This window comes from Lupinus angustifolius, chromosome LG02 (genome assembly GCF_001865875.1).
Source record: "Lupinus angustifolius cultivar Tanjil chromosome LG02, LupAngTanjil_v1.0, whole genome shotgun sequence".
In the NCBI taxonomy this organism is placed as follows: Eukaryota; Viridiplantae; Streptophyta; class Magnoliopsida; order Fabales; family Fabaceae; genus Lupinus; species Lupinus angustifolius.
This window is the reverse complement of record NC_032010.1, coordinates 20648237-20667274: the sequence shown is the minus strand read 5'-3', so window position 1 is coordinate 20667274 and position 19038 is coordinate 20648237. Positions and strand designations below refer to the sequence as shown.

The window sequence follows — 19038 nt, the reverse complement described above, 5'->3', positions numbered from 1 at the left end:
CCACAGTTCTTCCAACCATACACTTCAGCGACCTCTCCATGTCCTCAGTGGACACTGAGAACTGAAGGACTTTCCTATTTTCCGAACACTACAAAGTTTTAGAAGGCCCAACTTTGGACACCCCTTGCTGAACATCCACTTTGATAGCGTCTATAGAGTGACCACCACGAACAACATCCACAAAGCTCCTGTCATCCTGAACATTCTGAGTAGATTTCACCTAGACAGTTTTCTGAGTCATGTTACGGCCACAAGAGCGACCACGATTCCTCTCAAACCTTGGCAAATTCGCAAATAGTTTCAGATTGCCAATCCATAATTTGTCCAAAGTTTTAGCCAATTGCTGGATATCTGTATTCCTCTCAAACTGGATGAACGCAAACCTCTGACCAGAGCTATTCCTCTTGAAAGGAATGTACACATCCCTTACACGACCCCATTTTAGAAAGAAATGTCATAGGTCAGAGGTCCTAATTAATGTAGATAGTGATGAGGTTTTCTTTACTCCTTCCCTCAAAAGTCGAGTGATAAGGTCGAGGTCTATTAGAAACAATGTTGTTGGCGTGAGGCCGGGGTCTATCAGAAGCGTTGTTGTTGGCGTGAGACCGAACAACTCGCATGAGAGCTCTCTTGGAAGTAGACGGAGACCTCCAGAGTTTACTCCCACTCACTCTCTCTCTCTGACTCTCCCTCTCCCTCTCTCTCTAGCATTTTTGTGTACAAATTAACACCGCCAATTGATACATTCATGTCATCATTATATGTTGTAAATATATTAAATATTGTTAGTTATTATTTCAATTATGAGGATGAAGTCTTACATTATGCAAAAAATGATCTAGTTAAATAACATATAAATAGTTTCACTCATATGCCTTAACCTTTTGGTAAAAAAATTATAAATATTACATTAGTAAAAACTGTAAATAATTCCAACTAATTAATTTCCCACTTCTAAGTATTAGACAAATAACATGTATGAACTTGTTGCAGACGAGGCTAGCTACTAACCTATTATCCTTTACCTACTTGGTACAACATGATATCTATAAATTAATATGAGAAAAAATATTTACTACACTTCTTCAGCTGTTTTTCTTCTCAGTTTGTTCCCATTTACCTTCATTTGAATTAGGGAATAGTGGTTCAATACTATTATTACTACTACCCCAATTAAACATAGCATCAGCCAAATCAGCCACAAGATAATCACCATCATATTTTGAGGCAAAGGGATCGGAGTTGGTAGTAACACCGCCACCACCGCGGAGGGTGCTCGGAATTGAAGTTGAGGATGGAGATAAGTGAGGGGACATGGTACTTTGAGTCATGTCCTTTGAGATATTCACTAATAGTGGATATGATGATGGTGCTGTTGAGGACATGTGACATGTATGTTCACCTCGGTATGTTACTTCAAATATGTTAGGATTGTGATCAACTCTTTGTATTAGTTTCTTCGCCTTGCAATCATATAGTTTATGGTGAGTGCACCTGTAGTAACCTCTGAAATAAAAGGAATAGAACATTTTAGGAAATTAACATATGTATTAATAGTATAGTTTTTATATTATTATTATGAGTTTTGAATTTAAGTAATACAAATGAATGTTAAAGTATTACTCCATAAATTTTAAACTCATTTTTGAGCTATACTTATCTGGATTATTACATGTTTGATTTGTAAGACATGACACACAAAGAAGAAAATGGATTATCTCAGTACCACATTAGATTATGACATGGGGCTTTAAAAAGATTTGAATGGTGTAGATTTTAAAACATTTTTAAACAAAAAATATTATAAATTATGAAATTAAATCTAGGTCTCACATTCTAGTATTGGATCCTCCAATATCAGAGAGGATCCCAGCCCACAAAGAAACATACACATTAGTTAATAGTCAACTACTGAATTTTCAGACTTGACCAAGAAATTAAATCACAGAAGAAAGGTCAATGATCTTCTCGATGGTTTCATTTTCAGATGGAAGACAAAGACAAAGGTATTCTACTTGCTTTGAACATTTCTTATCTTATTTTATATGCAACCTATATTATGATGCATATATGTATCTTAATTTGTTTCAATACTATATATTAAGTAGTATGCTTTTAAAGAGTCAAATTAGGATCATGCATCTATGGGTCCGTTTTAGTTGTTTCAATTGATTATGGCGAGTTGAGTTCATTAAATAAAAAAATTCTTACTAGAAAATTGTTAATTAAGTAATGACATGCACCTTGGGTACATGGAGCCAAGTATCTCTTTTTGGCCATATTTTCTCCAAGTGAAGCCATCTTCTGGTGGTAGCTCTGTATTTCCAACCTGTGGTGCTGGAACCATTATTGTTTTCTTCACTGAATCATTCTTCCTGCTGCTAATTAATGTAATAATAGATCCAATCATTAGGTCAATGTCCAAGAAATATAATGCTTTAAATTTGTAAAGAGAATTATATTAATGAATGGAATTGTGAAAAATATATAAGAGTACAACTTATCATAGTATAATTAATAGGAATCTAGTTTTGAGTCCTTCCTTTTTCGGTTACATTACTTGCATACCAATATTATTAATTAGTCGTCTACAAATAGTAAACTAAAGCTACCAAAAATCCAAAACACATAAAGCTTTTCACTTTTGTTTTCTTCTTTCTTTCAATTATTGTAAGAGAAATGAAGGGTATTAAGCCATGCATCTAGTCCAGAATTCATACTAGCTAGAGACAAAAAACAAGACAATCTCTTTTACATGTTTTTTCTGGCACTACCAAGATCATTTTCTCATTTTTTTGGATGAGAAACTAATTCTTTTAGTATGTAGTTGTCCCCCAACAAGAGTGGCGTCTAAGAATCAAACTTTTAATATTTTCATATTATTGAAATATAGCGGAGTCTTACACTAATAGATAAACAATTTGTTCATAGTATCTTTTACATTTGCATAAAACATCACATCATCACCCATTACCGTAAATGTTGTCATCATCACCGTCATGCCAAAAAATGCATACTATAAGATATATGTAATTCCAACAAATTTTTGTCATTTACATATCATATTTCCATATGGTGCATATCAAATATATATAAGATAAGAGTTTATGATGCTTTTATTTAATTCAACTTTCTTATTCTATTTGTCTGTAGACTATTAAATTAGTTACGTTAACCCATATAATCATCAACGAAAATCCATATAATCATCAACCAACTTAAGATTTTAGGAGTGTAAAGTTTGAAGAATTGGATATCCAATAACCCAACATCACAATAGGCTTTGATACTAAACTAGAAATAATTGAATCTATCTGCGTTTCAAAAGTAGCTTTTCTTGGGAGGGTTACAAATATTGTTGTGACTGGTTCTTTAGTTGTATATTTAACCAACATGCAACTTTATATTACTTCAGAATATACATGTCCACATTGTGAGTCTCAGATAAGCTCATTCAAGCTACATTACATTGTGAATCAATTAATGAAAATTATCCAAGTGAAAATTATATCAAAATAACGTGATACCTTTTTCGAGGTCGTGGTGTTGATGATGCTTCTATTCTCTGCACGTTTCCTTCAGACTTCGATCTCACATAACATTCCACATCCCTCTCACCTTTTTCACCAATCTTCAAGGTACCCTTATAACTTAACTTCTGAATATCAACACCACCTATGATCTTATTTTCATGCAAAGCCCTAACATGATCGAAAGATAATTGCTGCATTTGAAACATGTGATCCATATAACTTGTCAGCATTGAAGTTGTTGCATCATGAGTACTCAGCATTGGAACAAAGGAAGATGCTGTTTTTGTTCGGTCTTGTTGAGACATCATCATCAATAATAGCCTCTCTTTGGCACCATTGAATGCTTTCATTACATCATCAATGGACAAACATAGAATATGAAGAGGTTGGTTGGACATGTTTGGTAGTTCTAGTTCTAGGTTTCGTGCTAATCCAAAAGCATGTTTGATAGAATTTATGAACTCTTCCATGGTTACTAATTCTTCTTGCTTTGTGTTGCTTCCAATAGATTTGAATAAAATATAAATAATATCATATAAAAGGTTGTTAAGAACGAGTTTATTGGTAAGGTTCTAGTTGGTGGTGCTATCTTTTATAGGGAAGAAAGCACATACATGTTTCCATTTACACAGTACAATAGCGTGTAAGTTTTATAAAGTGATAGTATAATATTCACTATTTATATTTAATTATTATTGATTTTGAAAAATAAAAAATCAAATAAATGATAAATAATATAATAATTATGTATAAATTTTTAAATGGATATTGGACTAAAAAATTAATAACAATTGGAATTAATGTGAACTTCGATTGAAAATGAAGACTTAGTCTTTGGTATAAGCTAATTGGTAATTGGAATTTCAATTTAAGGAGACCCTTTTGCCCCATTGAAACCGTTTCTATTTTGGACCCCATATGATGACTTTTCAAGGTTTGACAAGGTTTGAAGTAGTGACCCATGTAGGAATTTTTCTTCTTCTGGTGCAAATGGGGATATATAATCTGGACGTAAAATAAGTGGTTAACACTACGTTCTGGAAATAATCTTTAAGTGAGGTTTGAAAGTAAGAATGTTTCTCCTCATAATTTAATATTAAAAGTGAGTCCAATATTATTACATTTTTCACAATTTTACATTATTGAATATGTTATTTTTTAAAACTTCAAAGAATATCACGTTTCTCATTTCAAATTCAGGAAAATATAAAAATATTCCTTCTTTAGTACTAGAGAAAAGTTGTTATTTCTCATATTGTTTTAAATAACAAAAATATTATTTTATTGTAATTAAAATAATAAATACATCATAACATATTATATATTTATTTCTCTAATATCAAAAATGATCTTTACTCATTTTATGTAAGGTAGAAGAGAAAATATTTCAACAAGATATATGGTGAAGAGTAATGACATTGAATAAGTTTTGTATATGGTCTTTATATTATCTATCATTCATATTTAATTATTATGCAATGTGGATGATATAATGGCCGTTTATAAATCTTTACAACTAGTCCAAAATTTATTTATTTTGTAAATGTCATGTTTCGTGAAAAATAAAATAACTATCATTGTGTTGAATAATTTATAATATTATGGATATGCAACTTAAAAGAACTACATGATTATTTCTCTAAGATAAATATTCAGCTGTTTATTTGAATATATTGTTTAAGTTTAGTCGATTTATTCTCTAGTTTTGATATGACCAAAATGATTGAGTTTGCAAAGTTTTATCTACCTGATTTTTTGTTTAACAAAATTGATGGTATTTGATAATTAACTTGAGACTTACATCATTGATATACATAGCAATATTGAATTTTCTTATTTGAAATGAATCAATTTATGGTAAGTTGGTTGAAAATGGAAGATACATTATTTATCTATTAGTTTATCTTCTTTTGAAGTTAGCAATACAACCATAAAAAGAATTCTTTTTTCAACTATGAAAATTGTAAAAATAGGTTGCATAATTGAATGAAATATAAATGTATGAATGATTGTCTAGTGACTTATATTTAGCGAATATTGCTCAACAACATTAACACTGAATTGATCATTAAATGATTTCAAAATTTGAAATCACATAGAAATTAATTATTTTAATTTTTGACATATATTGCATAAGTTGCCTCTGGGTCCTATATCTGATCTTGTCTATGATAGTAAAGTAGTATACACATAATATTAGTAACATAATGTGTTTGATATGTAATCATCTAGCTTTGACCATAATATTAAGAGTAAATTACACTGACAACCCCTGAGTTTTAGCAAAATTATACAAATCACTCCTCAATTTTTTACACCTGCACAACCCCTCCTCATTTTTATAATTTTATTACACTGACCACCCCTGAACGTGAAATAAGTGTAATCTTTTAAACAAAAAATATGATAAATACAATTTAGTTAATACTTATTTATCATTTTTGGTTCGTTACGATATAGTATAAGATCAATTTAAATAATATATCTTTGGAATTGTTGATGCATTTTGTAACAAACAATAATAAAGATACATTGATTTGTATATTATTTGGATTTATCTCCACATTATATCATGTTTTGTTTAACTTAATTACATTTATCACATTTTTTTGTTTAAAAGATTACATTTATTTCGTATGCATGGGGAATAATTTACTGGAATGATGCACCTTGAACGAAAAATTACGGTCTTAGTGCACCTTTTTGAAATATCACCAAATATGTTGCCAATTCCTGTAGGATTAATTTTCTTTTATCCCCCAAAATCGGCAATGGGATATTATTTTTTATTCGGGGGGGGGGAGTTTTAGTTTTTTTTTTTTTAATCCTCCCCCCTAAATCGGCAATGGGGGGTTTCATTTTTCTAATCATCCCCCAAAATCGGCAATGGAGGGGTAGTTTTACAAAGTTTAATTTTTTTTAATCACTCCCCCAAAGTCGGCAATTGGGGGAGTTTTATGTATTTTATTTATTTTCATCCTTCCCTAAGTTTGCAATGGGAGGTTCCTGTAATATTTTTGTTTAAAATATTGTAAAACTGCAACTCTAAAAACACACAAACTATCAATTTAAGACAATAATATATTACACTTGAATTTATTAAATCTCATAAAAGTTTAATGACGTCTGTGTGATGACGTGCCACATGGAGGTGGTTTTCTCCTTCTTGGCGGTTGAACTCTTAATTGTTGTTCATTCCGCTGCGAGATTCTCGCTCTTCCACGTGTCTCCAATTGTGGCTCCTCCTCATCTGAATCATCTTCATCTTCGTCAACATCCTCAACCACAACTTCATCAGCAGTATGTTGTATACCAAAAATGTTTGTAGACGGCATAGTAGGACGATAATATTGTTGAGAATCATATACCGAGAATGGTGTAGTTGAAGTAGTAGCAATTACTACCTTCTGAGCCGGTGTTACAAGTTATCCGCAATACTACCTTTGATAACTTGTTGACACTTGAAGCAACAATATTTTCTACTTTATGTATTAGAATTTGAAAATAATGATACTTTTTACTACAACAGCACTAAAAATACAAATAATTATAAAATTTGATTAAATCATTTAACTAAAAATATACATTCTCTTATTAAATCAATTTATGACTAGTGTATATTTGTACTACTTGTTCTAAAATGGTACTTTCTTATAATGTACATTCATAATTAATTTATATATATATATATAAATATAAAGATTTGGAGATGGATTTGATGAAAGAATTTATGAGCACCCTACCCTACTTTACATTTAACTCTATTTCCGATTGCTATGACTCACACATTAATGGTTTCATACTTTCTTTGTTCATTATGGTACGACATATATTCACATATCAGCTTTCTCCTTTTTATACTTCGTGTCATTAATCTTACATTCATTGCAAACTCTGATTTTCTTTTCACTGTCTTAACAGTTTTCCACCTTCCACGCCATTTTTCATTCATTCAACACCCAACAAACACGTTAGAGAAAGAGAGAGAAAAAAATACCGATGACCGGTGACGGTGGCGGCGGCGTTAGGCTCTGGTTCCGGTTCCGTCATTCTTTACTTGATCTGCATTCAAATGGGTCTTATAATTTGTTCACCATTTTCGTGATCTTATACCTCACGTGTTCAACCTCAATGACCCACGTGCATGCTTCGATTCATGATTATGAAAACGAAACCTTTATCCACCGTTCTAACTCTTTCTTCTTCCATGGCGGTAGTGAAGGTCTCTATGCTTCTCGTGTCCCATCCTTCAATGATACAGAAGACAATTCCCTTAATGGCAAATCCTTCATCAGGTATAGTTCACTTCTTTTAAAAATGGGTTCGTTTTCTTTTTCTTTTTTCTCATCTTTTTCCATGGAAAAAAATCGTTTTTTTATTTAGTTAGATGCCTCAATCGACTCATTTTTGTAATGGCATAGATATTTTTATTTGTTTCTAAGAATTCAAGAAGAAAACCTTAATCTCATTGTGCTCCACCAAAAATAAATGCACTAGCCAAGCGGCATGGTGGTGCATGTGTAGTAATCATGTGGTGTGCATCTCCCTCGACACAAAATGAAAATTGTAGAAAGAATTGCCACTTAGGAAGATAGAGACATGTTTTAAATTTGAATCTACAACCATCATAAAAGACATTATATAAAGTTTTGGTAGCCTCCAAAATCATGTTATGTAATTGTAGTTACATCAGTCACATTTGTTCTCATAATTGTTAAAAATATCAAGATTTTAAGAGTTTCTGAAATTGCAACGACTATTTAAAACCTTGTGGAATATGGAGATAAAAATTAACATCACATTAATCAATTCATAGTTTTGGGAAGGTTGCTTTTGAAATATGAATTAATTGTTTTATTTTTGTAAATCTATAAAACATTGAAACACAAAGGAATTAAAGAAAGGGAACCTATAGAAATGTAATTAAAGAAATATTATAAATGTTTGTTTTCATATTGTGCTATCGAAGATATTGATTTAAATAATCCATTTTTAACACTTGAATTGACAATCTTTTAAGTAAAGGAATGAACCACATTCTCTATATCTCTTGCACAATATTATGTGACAAGCAAGTAAAAAGTATTGAAACATTAGATTGATTACTATGCAAGTCTTACTCGAGAAACATATAGATGAAAATGATAGAATAAAAAGTATTGAAGTATGTGATACACTTATGACAATTATGATTATATCTGTTTTATCATAAAGTGTGTCACAACTAGTGCTATAATTATGTTTGGTCAATCGATTTAACCATCTCGATAGATTATTAGAGTTATGTTTCTTAACCATTCATAACGGATGACATGAGTGAGTGTAACACATTTGGTGGGACGTTAGATGTTATCAGACCATAGTCATTTTGAAGTATTGTTGCTACATAGACGATCACCTCTCTTTAGTTTATGAAATTTGATATTCATGGTTTCCATATGTAAGAAACAAGATGAAAAAAGTTATGCAATGTGTTCAACTAGGTTTGAGTCTATCACCTTTCGAAGAACAAAAAAATCTGCTGAAAACAAGAATACAATGCAGCAAAAGACAGGGTTGGTTGAAGCTATAATAGTTCAGGTGAAAGATAGGAATAACATTGGGGGAGCTTATCTGAACTCTGATGCTATATGCTGCACTCCTGAACATGCTGATAGTGGTTCTTGCAAAGTAGGAGAAGTTATTATTCGCCAAAACCCCGATGATCCGGGCGGGCCTAAACGCTTACAAACATTCTTTGAAGGAAAAAATGAAGAGACTAAAATGGTTCTTCAAACAGTTGATATAAGCAGTACTGGAATGTATTACCTCTATTTTATGTTTTGCGATCCTGAACTGAAAGACACCACTATCTCGGGAAGAACCGTATGGCGAAATCCAGATGGTTATCTACCAGGAAAGATGATGCCATTAATGACATTTTATGGCTTGATGTCTTTGGCATATCTTTTTCTTGGTCTGTTCTGGTTTCTCAGGTTTGTTCAATATTGGAAAGATATAATACATTTGCATTACCACATTACTGCTGTTATTGGCCTTGGCATGTGTGAAATGGCCTTATGGTATTTCGAGTATTCGAATTTCAACTCAACTGGAAGCAGGCCGATCGTGATCACGCTATGGGCCGTTACCTTCACCGCTGTCAAGAAGACAGTCTCGCGACTACTTATTCTGGTTGTTTCGATGGGTTATGGTGTCGTGCGCCCAACGCTTGGTGGTATAACCTCGAGAGTATATTTTCTTGGCGTTGCATATTTTGTGGCCTCAGAAGCACTTGAGCTAGTGGAACATCTGGGTAATATTAATGACTTCTCTGGAAAAGCAAGGCTTTTTCTGGTTCTGCCTGTTGCTCTGTTGGATGCATCCTTTATTCTTTGGACCTTTTCTTCATTATCTAAGACCCTGGAGAAGCTTCAGGTAACTTTGCATAAAATAATTCCCTCCATGATTGATATTATAGTTCATGCACGAGCATAAATATTGTCTTACTTGTTAGCTTGTGAGGAAGGTAACATTTCAATTTTCTATTATAAATGATTATGTCCATTTGCTTATTTTGTGCACAGATTCGGAAAAGTATGGCAAAACTTGAATTGTACAGGAAATTTACGAATTCTCTTGCAGTGACAGTGCTGCTTTCGGTTTTATGGATTGGCTATGAGGTAGTCTTGTTTCTTTATCACTTTCTTGCTACTAAATGAAGATATCAAGCCTACTTTCACTCTAGCTATCTGATTTATTTTATTTCAGTTGTACTTCAATGCATCTGACCCTTTAAGTGAACTGTGGAGAAGAGCTTGGATCATCCCAGCTTTCTGGACTTTGCTTGCTTACGTTATCCTGCTAGTGATATGCATTCTTTGGGCCCCTTCTCAAAATCCAACCAGGTATAGGCTACCTTTGTCAATGAAAATGATTTATGATAGAGTATTATGATGTCGTTCAATCTGTGTAGCCGACCCCACCTAATGAGATAAAGGCTTGGTTATTGTTGTTGTATAGGTAGCTTTGTTTTTTGTATGGACAGCTAAAACAAATGGGTGAAAGAAGAGAAAACATACAAAAGGATATATGCATTACTTGAGGAACGTTATAACTTAACCTTGAAGTTCTACCGAGCATTGATACTTCAAAATGGTTGTCATGTCAGTATCTGATGCGTATTATGTTGGATACTTGATACTTCTTAGATACCTTTCGTCTACATTTGTTTTAGTTATTTTACGATTTTTTATGTATCAATGTATATATCGAGTCGTATCCGTATCTGTGCTTCCTAGCTTGAAGTTCATTTTACTTGGAGTTTTTGCAGATATGCATACTCAGAGGAGACAGGGGATGACTTTGATGAAGAGGTTGTCAAACTGGCTGGAAGTGGAATTAAGGTGTCCGGGGATATGTCGATAATGCTCGAAAGGAAGGATAGAAAGGCATTAGTTGCTGCAGATCATCATGTATTTGGTGGACATGGAGAAGATAAAGAGGAGGACAAAAGAGAGTAATGGTCCTAGTTTCTCTATGTCACAATTCTTACACTTTTCACCTTCTATTCTTTGCAAAATTCACCTTCTAGTTTACTTTGGAGGGCATAGAATAAGGGTAAGTGTCTTAATGGAGAAGCAACAAAAGAGAGGAAAAGAAAGAGGCATAATTTGTTAAGATCATTCATTCAATTGCCTTTAACATCTAAGTTGAAGGTGATTCTATCAGTTTCCCAAGACTTTGATGTTCATAGCAACTAAAAAAACTAATTGGTTGACACAAATGCTTTGTAATAAGGGAACAGTTCATTGCCTTGGAGTTATATCTCATAATATGGTACAAGGAACTTGGACTAGTTTTGCTTACATTTTAATTTTTGATGTTCTATTGGGCATTGTTAAGGGAATATAGAAGCAAGAAAGAAAATGTTATCAGGACATTTTTTATTAACAAGTCTTTATGGAGAATAATATGTACCTGCAGTTAGTGAATGACATCTTATTAAACAAACAAATTAACCACAACAACCAACCCCTCCCGGAAAAAGATTTATATATAATCGTAAAGATTTATATATAATCAATATATTATTTATTATTTATTTGTATTATTTTTTTTGAAGAGTTAATAATAATATAATAGTAGTAAGTAAAATTCATATATATAATATTTTTGGTTCCATTCTTTATCCAACTTAGCCAAATTAATGAAAAGACATTTTTTTTCATTATTTATTCACATTTATTTTATTTGGTGAAAACGCTTGGTTGTCGTTAGTTCATTGTTGCCATCTTATGCAAAAATTGTACTAAATTTCAGTTTTAAACAGTATTTTTATTATGTCTGTGTCTATGAATACTATTATTCTATAAAAATATGAATTTAAATAGAAGCATGGACTTGGCCACTTGAGTAACTGGCATAACAATACACTACAAAATAATCCAAAGAAAAGGAATCTTTCTATTTCTAATTTGTGTCCCCTTGAAAGAGGTTGTTCAGTGTATATGTATCACATATTTTATTTTATTAATTAAAATTGATTTATAATAATATATATTACATTCATGTGATATAAAAGAATTTAAAAGAAAATTTTGTAGGAATAATCTCTAATACTATAAAGCAAAAGAGAAAGGTGCTAGCACAGTGAGTCTCAGCTAATAAAGATCTTCTAATCAGTGAAGCATTTTCTAAGAAATTGTTATTACTTATTAGCCCTCAAAGAATAGAAAAGGTTAACCGACACTGCCCTACCTATTGCCTTTTTTTTATCATAGCCTTATGTGATACCCTACCTGTCCTTATTAGGTCTAATAATTAACCTAAACTTACTATTTTTATTTATATAAAACGTATTTAATTAAACACATTTTCATCCATTTCTCTTGTCGTTTTACTCAGATGTCAATACCAAATTGAAGTAGTGCTGTATTCTGATGCACTGGATTGCAGTCCCCACAGCACTCAACCCATATAATAGAAGCTGTTATTCATTTAAAAAAGATAATAATATCATGTAAAACTTATATATAGTTAATACATTATTTTTTATTCATATTATTTATTATTTTTTAGAAAAATCAATAATGATTAAACATGAATAATAAATAATGTGTGAGTAACATATTTAAATATCATAGGGAAAAAATCTTCATACATTTTACTAAAACATATAACAAGTTTTATTCCTATTAATCTTATCCAAAATAATATTTATATATGACATGGAATCACCATAAAATCATAGAGAAAACAAAGATATAATATATGTGTACGACACATAATCATTAATATATGCCAAAAAAGATTTACACTCATCCACAAACTTCATTCTCATAAAAATATCACATGAAAATGAAACCTACCTCTTTTGGTGCATAGTTTATTTAATATACATGACTCTACACTATTGAACATCATAAGTGATTTAAAGTTATCATACTTGATCAATTGAAAATCAAAATAGGGTAAAGTGTGTGGTTTAGTAAATAAAACACCTAAGTTTTGCCTAAAATGTCAATGACAGGTGAGAGGGGAAGTTATGTGAAACTTTTGTTGTACATTGCCTTTTTTTCTTGTACATTGAAATGTGCAAGTATAAATTTGATACCTTATCACATAAAAGTTAGACTCTAAATAATTCTGGACAAATAAAATGGCAATTTAGTAAATAAAACCCAGACTGAGGTCAAGAGAAGGAATCACACTGGTCACTACGAACAACCCCTCCCACCAAGTTTCCTTAAGCTGCACTTTAGTATCAAACCACCCACTCTGTCTCCCTCTCTTCCACCTTCTCTATCCTCATAACCGTTTCAGACACTCTCCAACAAACTAGAGAGAGAGAGAGAGAAAATCTAGAGAGAGAAAAACAACTGACCTGCCTATGCCGAACCCCGAGTCTCACCGTAACCGCCCCCGGTCCAACTCCCGTCCCTCAACTTCACGAACCCCGGTCCAAAACCCGGTTCGAAATCCGGTTCGACCAAGAATTCCACTTCGACAGTTACTTCGTGTAGCATCAGTCGCAAGTGGAATCCAATTCGGTTGGGCCTTACAACTCTCTCTATTAACCCCATACGTTCAGCAACTTGGGATCCCTCACCAATGGGCTAGCATCATCTGGCTCTGTGGTCCGGTCTCTGGTCTATTTGTTCAACCTTTGGTGGGTCATATGAGTGATAAGTGTACTAGCCGGTTCGGTCGTCGTAGACCGTTTATTTTGGTTGGTGCTGTGTCAATCATTGTTGCTGTTGTTATTATCGGTTATGCTGCTGATATTGGGTGGTTGCTCGGTGATACTGAAGCTTTTCGACCGTGGGCGATAACTGTGTTTGTGATTGGGTTTTGGATTTTGGATGTTGCTAATAACGTTACTCAGGGTCCTTGTAGAGCTTTGCTCAGTGATCTAACTAGTGAGTGATTCTTGTTCTCGTTTTTTCTTTCTGGTTAAAATTGTTTTCTGTTTCGGAAAATTTGAAAACCTTTCAGGTGTGGACAGATCGTTGTGGCTATAGTTATTGTCGCGATAGAGTTTTGGCGACTCCCGGAACCTTTATCTGTGTGCGGATCCAGATTTAAAACCTTGTTTGTGGTTGTTAATTTGGAATCCCTACGTGCACTTTTCACTGTTTTTCTGGTGAAGTTATGAAACACAACTTTTGTTTCCTTTTTGAAAATTAGATTTGTTGTGTTTTTGAATTTTTTATAATTGCATTACAATTTTTGGTATAGACAACGATATCCTCAAAATAAGGAACTATCCCCTTTCAGTGTGTGGTTGACCTTCTTAACAAGTGTTGTTACTAGAATCGAACCTCCTATGATACCTATGGAACAACTAGATCAAGGTTTTGGTATAATTTCATTACATTGATGCAACTAATATGGTTTAACTACATGAGTTGACTTTGATCGTGGTGATACATCTTAATGTTATAGCATTAATTTTGCATATTTGTCGAGGAGTTGAATGGTTTACTGAACTATGACTACTATAAATTCATGAACATTTAATGTTGACCAGAATTTACTAAACTTGCTCCGGTGAAATGTTTACTAATTTGGAAAAGGTATTGTGTGCTTCTGGAATGGTGTACTTGTAGTCAACATAAAATAAAACTTGATAGCTCTTCCATTTAGGAAAGGAGCCCTTGTAAGTCCAAATTAATCTACAGAAGATCTCTTCTTGGCTGGGGTTCTGCATACTGAAGAGGCCTGACTCTGATACATACACTAATTCTCATGCCGCACATGCTGCATTGATACACCAACTAACATATTAGGTACATAGAATGTGCTGTCAGTTGACTCCATAAATTGTGAAATAAAGGAATGAAGAATCCAGCGTCAAATATTGGAGGATGTGAGGAAACACATTGATTGTATAGGGTTTTGGGCAATGGGCAGAAGACTTTCTTCAATCCCTTGTCTTTTAGATGGTAGGATGGGATAAAAGCACGAGGTGATGAAATTTTTTCTCTAAAAAAACTGAGTAAAAAGAGCCCATTTAAAAGGTGGGATTGAACCAGGTTAGTTTTTGCTTCCAATGTTACCAGAGGTCCTCAATCCAGAATCCAGATGATCTTCTGCTTGATATTCACTGCTGAATAAAGATCTAACTTAAATTATAAGGACACAGTAATTATCATCTATTTTCGTCATATCTTGCTTAAAATGCTCTGCCAAGATAACGTAAATGTGTGGATAAATTTTATGAGACATATATGCCTTTGTATGCCTCAATAATTGTATTTCTTACCTTAGACATGTAGCATGCTCATTTGGAAGAGATAGAGAAACTATGTTGCTCTGTGTGAACTCCGTCAACCCTCTGCCCACCCGAAAAAGAAAATGCACTATAAGAATAATGTTTTTATGTATGCTGTAATTCTTATGAAAATGAAAGTGCTCAATTTGGAAAGCAAAGTATACTTTTTTATTGATACCCCCCCTGTTCACTATTTTATGTAACTTTTTCTTCTTTGGAATGTTAGGCAGTGATCCTCGAAGGACACGTGTTGCAAATTCTTATTTCTCCTTGTGTATGGCTATTGGTAATATTCTTGGCTATGCAACTGGATCATACAGTGGTTGGTACAAGATTTTTACTTTCACACTTTCCCCTGCATGTACTATTAGTTGTGCAAATCTCAAGTCTGCTTTCTTTCTCGACATTGGTTTCATTGCGGTCACCACATATGTCAGCATCATGGCAGCTAATGAAGTGCCTCTAAATTCGGGTGGGGCTGCCCCTGCTGAAGAAGGGGGAGGGGAGTCCGGTGAAGCTTTCATGTGGGAGTTATTCGGGACAGTCAAATATTTTTCAACCCCTGTATGGATAATACTGTCTGTTACTGCTCTAACATGGCTTGGGTGGTTCCCATTTATCCTCTTTGATACCGATTGGATGGGTCGAGAGATTTATGGTGGTGATCCAAATGAAGGAGGCCTTAATTATGATACTGGGGTTAGATGGGGAGCGCTTGGTTTATTGCTTAATTCAGTTGTTCTTGGAATAACATCATTGTTCATGGAGAGGCTATGCAGGAAGCGGGGGGCTGGTTTTGTGTGGGGAATTGCAAATATCGTAATGACAGTATGTTTTCTTGCAATACTTGTAGTAACCTATGTGGCAAATAGCATTGGCTACGTAGGCAAAGATCTACCACCAGTTGGCATTGTGATAGCTGCATTGACAATCTTTACCATTCTTGGGTTTCCATTGGCGGTAAGTTGCTCTAACCTACTACTATAAGCATTCTGTTCCTTCCCTGCCAATATTGAAGGAAGCATTTGTTCTTATATCCATTAAGACATACTCAAATTTTCTATTGTTCTTAATTTCTTTTTGAAATCTTAGTGGCTCATAGATGTGAACTGTATTGATTGACTTGCTTTTGGCTTCGTATTCTCCTTAGCTTAAACTGACCTACATTGTATAACCTTTTTTTTTGTTTTGCCACAATCCTTGTGATACCTTTCAATTTGAGTAACATGATGTGTCTGAAATGTAAATTGGGAAATGTTACCATAAAAAGCAAAGCATTGAATTAATATATACTATTTGATAAAACTGCAGATCACTTACAGTGTTCCATATGCCTTAATTTCCACGCATATTGAGTCATTGGGACTTGGCCAAGGTGGGTTCTACTCATGCCCTTGTTTATTCTGTATTGGAGACGTCACTGTACAACTGTTTATATGAATCGTTGGTACTTGCAGGATTATCTATGGGTGTTCTAAATCTGGCAATAGTGTTCCCTCAGGTATTTCTTCTATAGAATTCTTTTTATTTATAATAAAATTTGAATCACCTTTATTTCATAGCCACCTAGTTGGTAGCATAATTTTAGATGTCCATTTGAACTCATTCAACTTCTATGATTTAAATATGTTATTTTTAATTGAAAGTAATTAGATATCTGGGTCTTGAGGTGAGTATGTGCAGGAACTCTATATAAAACGATTAATGTAATAAATAATTAGTTTATGCATAAATAAATTGTCATAAGCACATCAATTATAACATCTAGAATTTCACACTGTTCACATAATTTATAAAAGAGAGTATATAGTATTCCATAGGTTTGAGTGAAGAAACAACCCTTGTAACATGAATAGAATACTGTAGAACATTGATTTTGCCCTCTTAGGTTTGAGTGTCATGTACGTGGGTGCCTCCATGGGCATGTCACAGTTTTTGTAGAGGCTGGGCTTCATAGTTTTCATTTCTTCAACTTAATCTTCTCGCCTTTCATCATTTCGTTGCCACACAATTAAGAGTTGCCCAGTTTTATTTGATAATAGACATATTATTAGATAGGAGACTTCCTTCGAGAAACCTCAAGGGTGAGCACTAGATTTAGGCCATGAGCATATTTGTATGTCATGGAATATCTTAAGGAATATACCAGAAAAATGAGCACAAGCTAGCAGAGTCTTCCCTTCTTCACTCCTGATTAGAGCCTTTAAAATTAATCAAAAGGAATTGTTCCAAACATACTCTTAAGTCTTAAGTATATGTACATATCCAAAATGTATTTTTCCCAACATACTCTATGTATTTCTGAGGTAATGATGACTTGTGTAATATAAATAAAAAAACTTTTAAAAAGGAGTCTTCCTTGTGAACAGGATTTGTGTTTTTGGAGCTACTGACTTGTATATTTATCATTTTTTTACAGATGTTGGTGTCTGTAGGAAGTGGACCATGGGATCAGCTATTTGGTGGAGGAAACTCCCCGGCCTTTGCTGTGGCAGCTGTTGCAGCCCTTGTCAGCGGACTCCTAGCTCTCCTGGCTATTCCACAATCTGGTGGACGCAAGCCCCGAACCCATGCATGAGGTATCATGTTCTTTATGCTTTTGGCACTTATTTCTTTCACAGAGGGATTGTGAAAATGAGCAGGTGGCAATAATGTATAGATATTTGTTGTCCACGCATTTGATCGTACTGTTTTTCTTCCAAGCCTTCCTCTCCTCAATATTCCACATTCCCAAATTTTTTCTAATGAGTAAATGATTGTTTGGTTTTGCTTTAACTTTATTGGTCATTATTTAAAGTCAGTGACCTGATCTTTGAGTGGCTATTATTTTCTGAAGCATAAAAGCTTTGGGAACCTATTTCTTGTATATGATGATCCTGATAAGTGAGTGGTCTCTTTTAAAACAGCTAGAATGGTTGGCTACATAAACCATGAGAGACCTCTACAGGCAGTATAAAAGGGTGAATACTCTGATGTCTAAGGAACAAGTGTATAGCAGGCAATTCATATAGCATTTCATTTCCAACCATCCCAGATTTTCCGATGTAATCATAAAAGTTGTCGTCGCCAAATACAGATTGACACTATGTGCAATCTGTGGAGACATTTGTTATTGTAATTCAGTCTCATCTATGATGTTCCTTTATGGCTTAAATGCTGTGGGAAAGTAGTTGGGGCATCTTCTATAGGTTCTAAAGTTATTCTTGGGCAACATCCTTTTTCTTACCAGGAGGATGTGCTGCTGTTTATTGGGGAGCTATTCCACGTGAAAAAAATTTATTTTGAGGGAATGCTGATTGTGCATTAGTGCTTCAATAATGATGTACTGTGTAACCTTCTACATTTTTGTGATTTGTTTTAATGAAGTCAATGTTTTTGGTGGCAAACACTGAATTGTGAATTATGCATTTATGCTGATGGGAACCTTGAAGACAACTTGGCTTAATTAAATGTTCCTTTTTTAGGTTCACCATTTTTCTTTAAAAACAAAATCCTGAATGACACAGATTTGATTTAGAATGATTATTTAATACTTACAATTCATTTTTATACCTTATCCATTTTCATTAAATATCTGTTTTGCAAATTGAGTTTTGGAGAAATTTTTTTTGTATTGGGGTAAAGAATGCTTCAAAGTCATGAAATATATTTCTAAAAAACCTTTGAATTCTTCATCTTCACTTCATTTTCCTTCAAAATCCAATTTCTTTTTGCTCAATTGTATCACTCAATGACGATGTGTTTGATTTG

The 19038-nt window shown here is 33.5% G+C and overlaps 3 protein-coding genes across 4 annotated transcripts; 2 read left to right on the top strand and 1 right to left on the bottom strand.

Moving 5' to 3' along the window:
• LOC109328133 (WRKY transcription factor 55-like) lies at positions 1086 to 4054 on the bottom strand. The gene is made up of 3 exons (XM_019561439.1): positions 3528 to 4054; positions 2244 to 2381; positions 1086 to 1506 (listed from the first exon to the last, which is right to left on the bottom strand). The coding sequence occupies exons 1-3, from the start codon at positions 4001 to 4003 to the stop codon at positions 1086 to 1088; spliced, it is 1035 nt and encodes a 344-aa protein (XP_019416984.1). The 5' UTR covers positions 4004 to 4054.
• Positions 7411 to 11533, top strand: LOC109338627 (transmembrane protein 87B-like). Its single transcript, XM_019575902.1, has 5 exons — positions 7411 to 7828; positions 9017 to 9950; positions 10100 to 10195; positions 10284 to 10420; positions 10846 to 11533. Exons 1-5 carry the CDS (start codon positions 7533 to 7535, stop codon positions 11033 to 11035), a joined length of 1653 nt encoding a protein of 550 aa, XP_019431447.1. The 5' UTR covers positions 7411 to 7532; the 3' UTR covers positions 11036 to 11533.
• Positions 13230 to 18653, top strand: LOC109338613 (sucrose transport protein SUC4-like). 2 transcript variants are annotated; one of them, XM_019575896.1, is made up of 6 exons: positions 13230 to 13933; positions 15515 to 16248; positions 16600 to 16663; positions 16746 to 16789; positions 17708 to 17867; positions 18521 to 18653. In XM_019575896.1, the coding sequence occupies exons 1-5, from the start codon at positions 13405 to 13407 to the stop codon at positions 17864 to 17866; spliced, it is 1530 nt and encodes a 509-aa protein (XP_019431441.1). In that variant the 5' UTR covers positions 13230 to 13404; the 3' UTR covers position 17867; positions 18521 to 18653. The 2 variants fall into 2 exon arrangements, with proteins under 2 accessions (XP_019431441.1, XP_019431436.1); XM_019575891.1 differs by having other exon boundaries at positions 13231 to 13933; positions 18195 to 18653.

Coding starts and splice junctions, on each gene's coding strand:
- LOC109338627 (XM_019575902.1), top strand. CDS start 7,533: ATGACCGGTGACGGTGGCGGCGGCGTTAGGCTCTGGTTCCGGTTCCGT. Junction 10,196..10,283: donor TTTTATGGATTGGCTATGAG/GTAGTCTTGTTT, acceptor ATTTTATTTCAG/TTGTACTTCAATGCATCTGA. Junction 10,421..10,845: donor CCTTCTCAAAATCCAACCAG/GTATAGGCTACC, acceptor GAGTTTTTGCAG/ATATGCATACTCAGAGGAGA.
- LOC109338613 (XM_019575896.1), top strand. CDS start 13,405: ATGCCGAACCCCGAGTCTCACCGTAACCGCCCCCGGTCCAACTCCCGT. Junction 13,934..15,514: donor TTTGCTCAGTGATCTAACTA/GTGAGTGATTCT, acceptor TTGGAATGTTAG/GCAGTGATCCTCGAAGGACA. Junction 16,664..16,745: donor GTCATTGGGACTTGGCCAAG/GTGGGTTCTACT, acceptor TGGTACTTGCAG/GATTATCTATGGGTGTTCTA.
- LOC109328133 (XM_019561439.1), bottom strand. CDS start 4,003: ATGGAAGAGTTCATAAATTCTATCAAACATGCTTTTGGATTAGCACGA. Junction 2,382..3,527: donor ACACCACGACCTCGAAAAAG/GTATCACGTTAT, acceptor TACATTAATTAG/CAGCAGGAAGAATGATTCAG. Junction 1,507..2,243: donor CTTGGCTCCATGTACCCAAG/GTGCATGTCATT, acceptor CTTTTATTTCAG/AGGTTACTACAGGTGCACTC.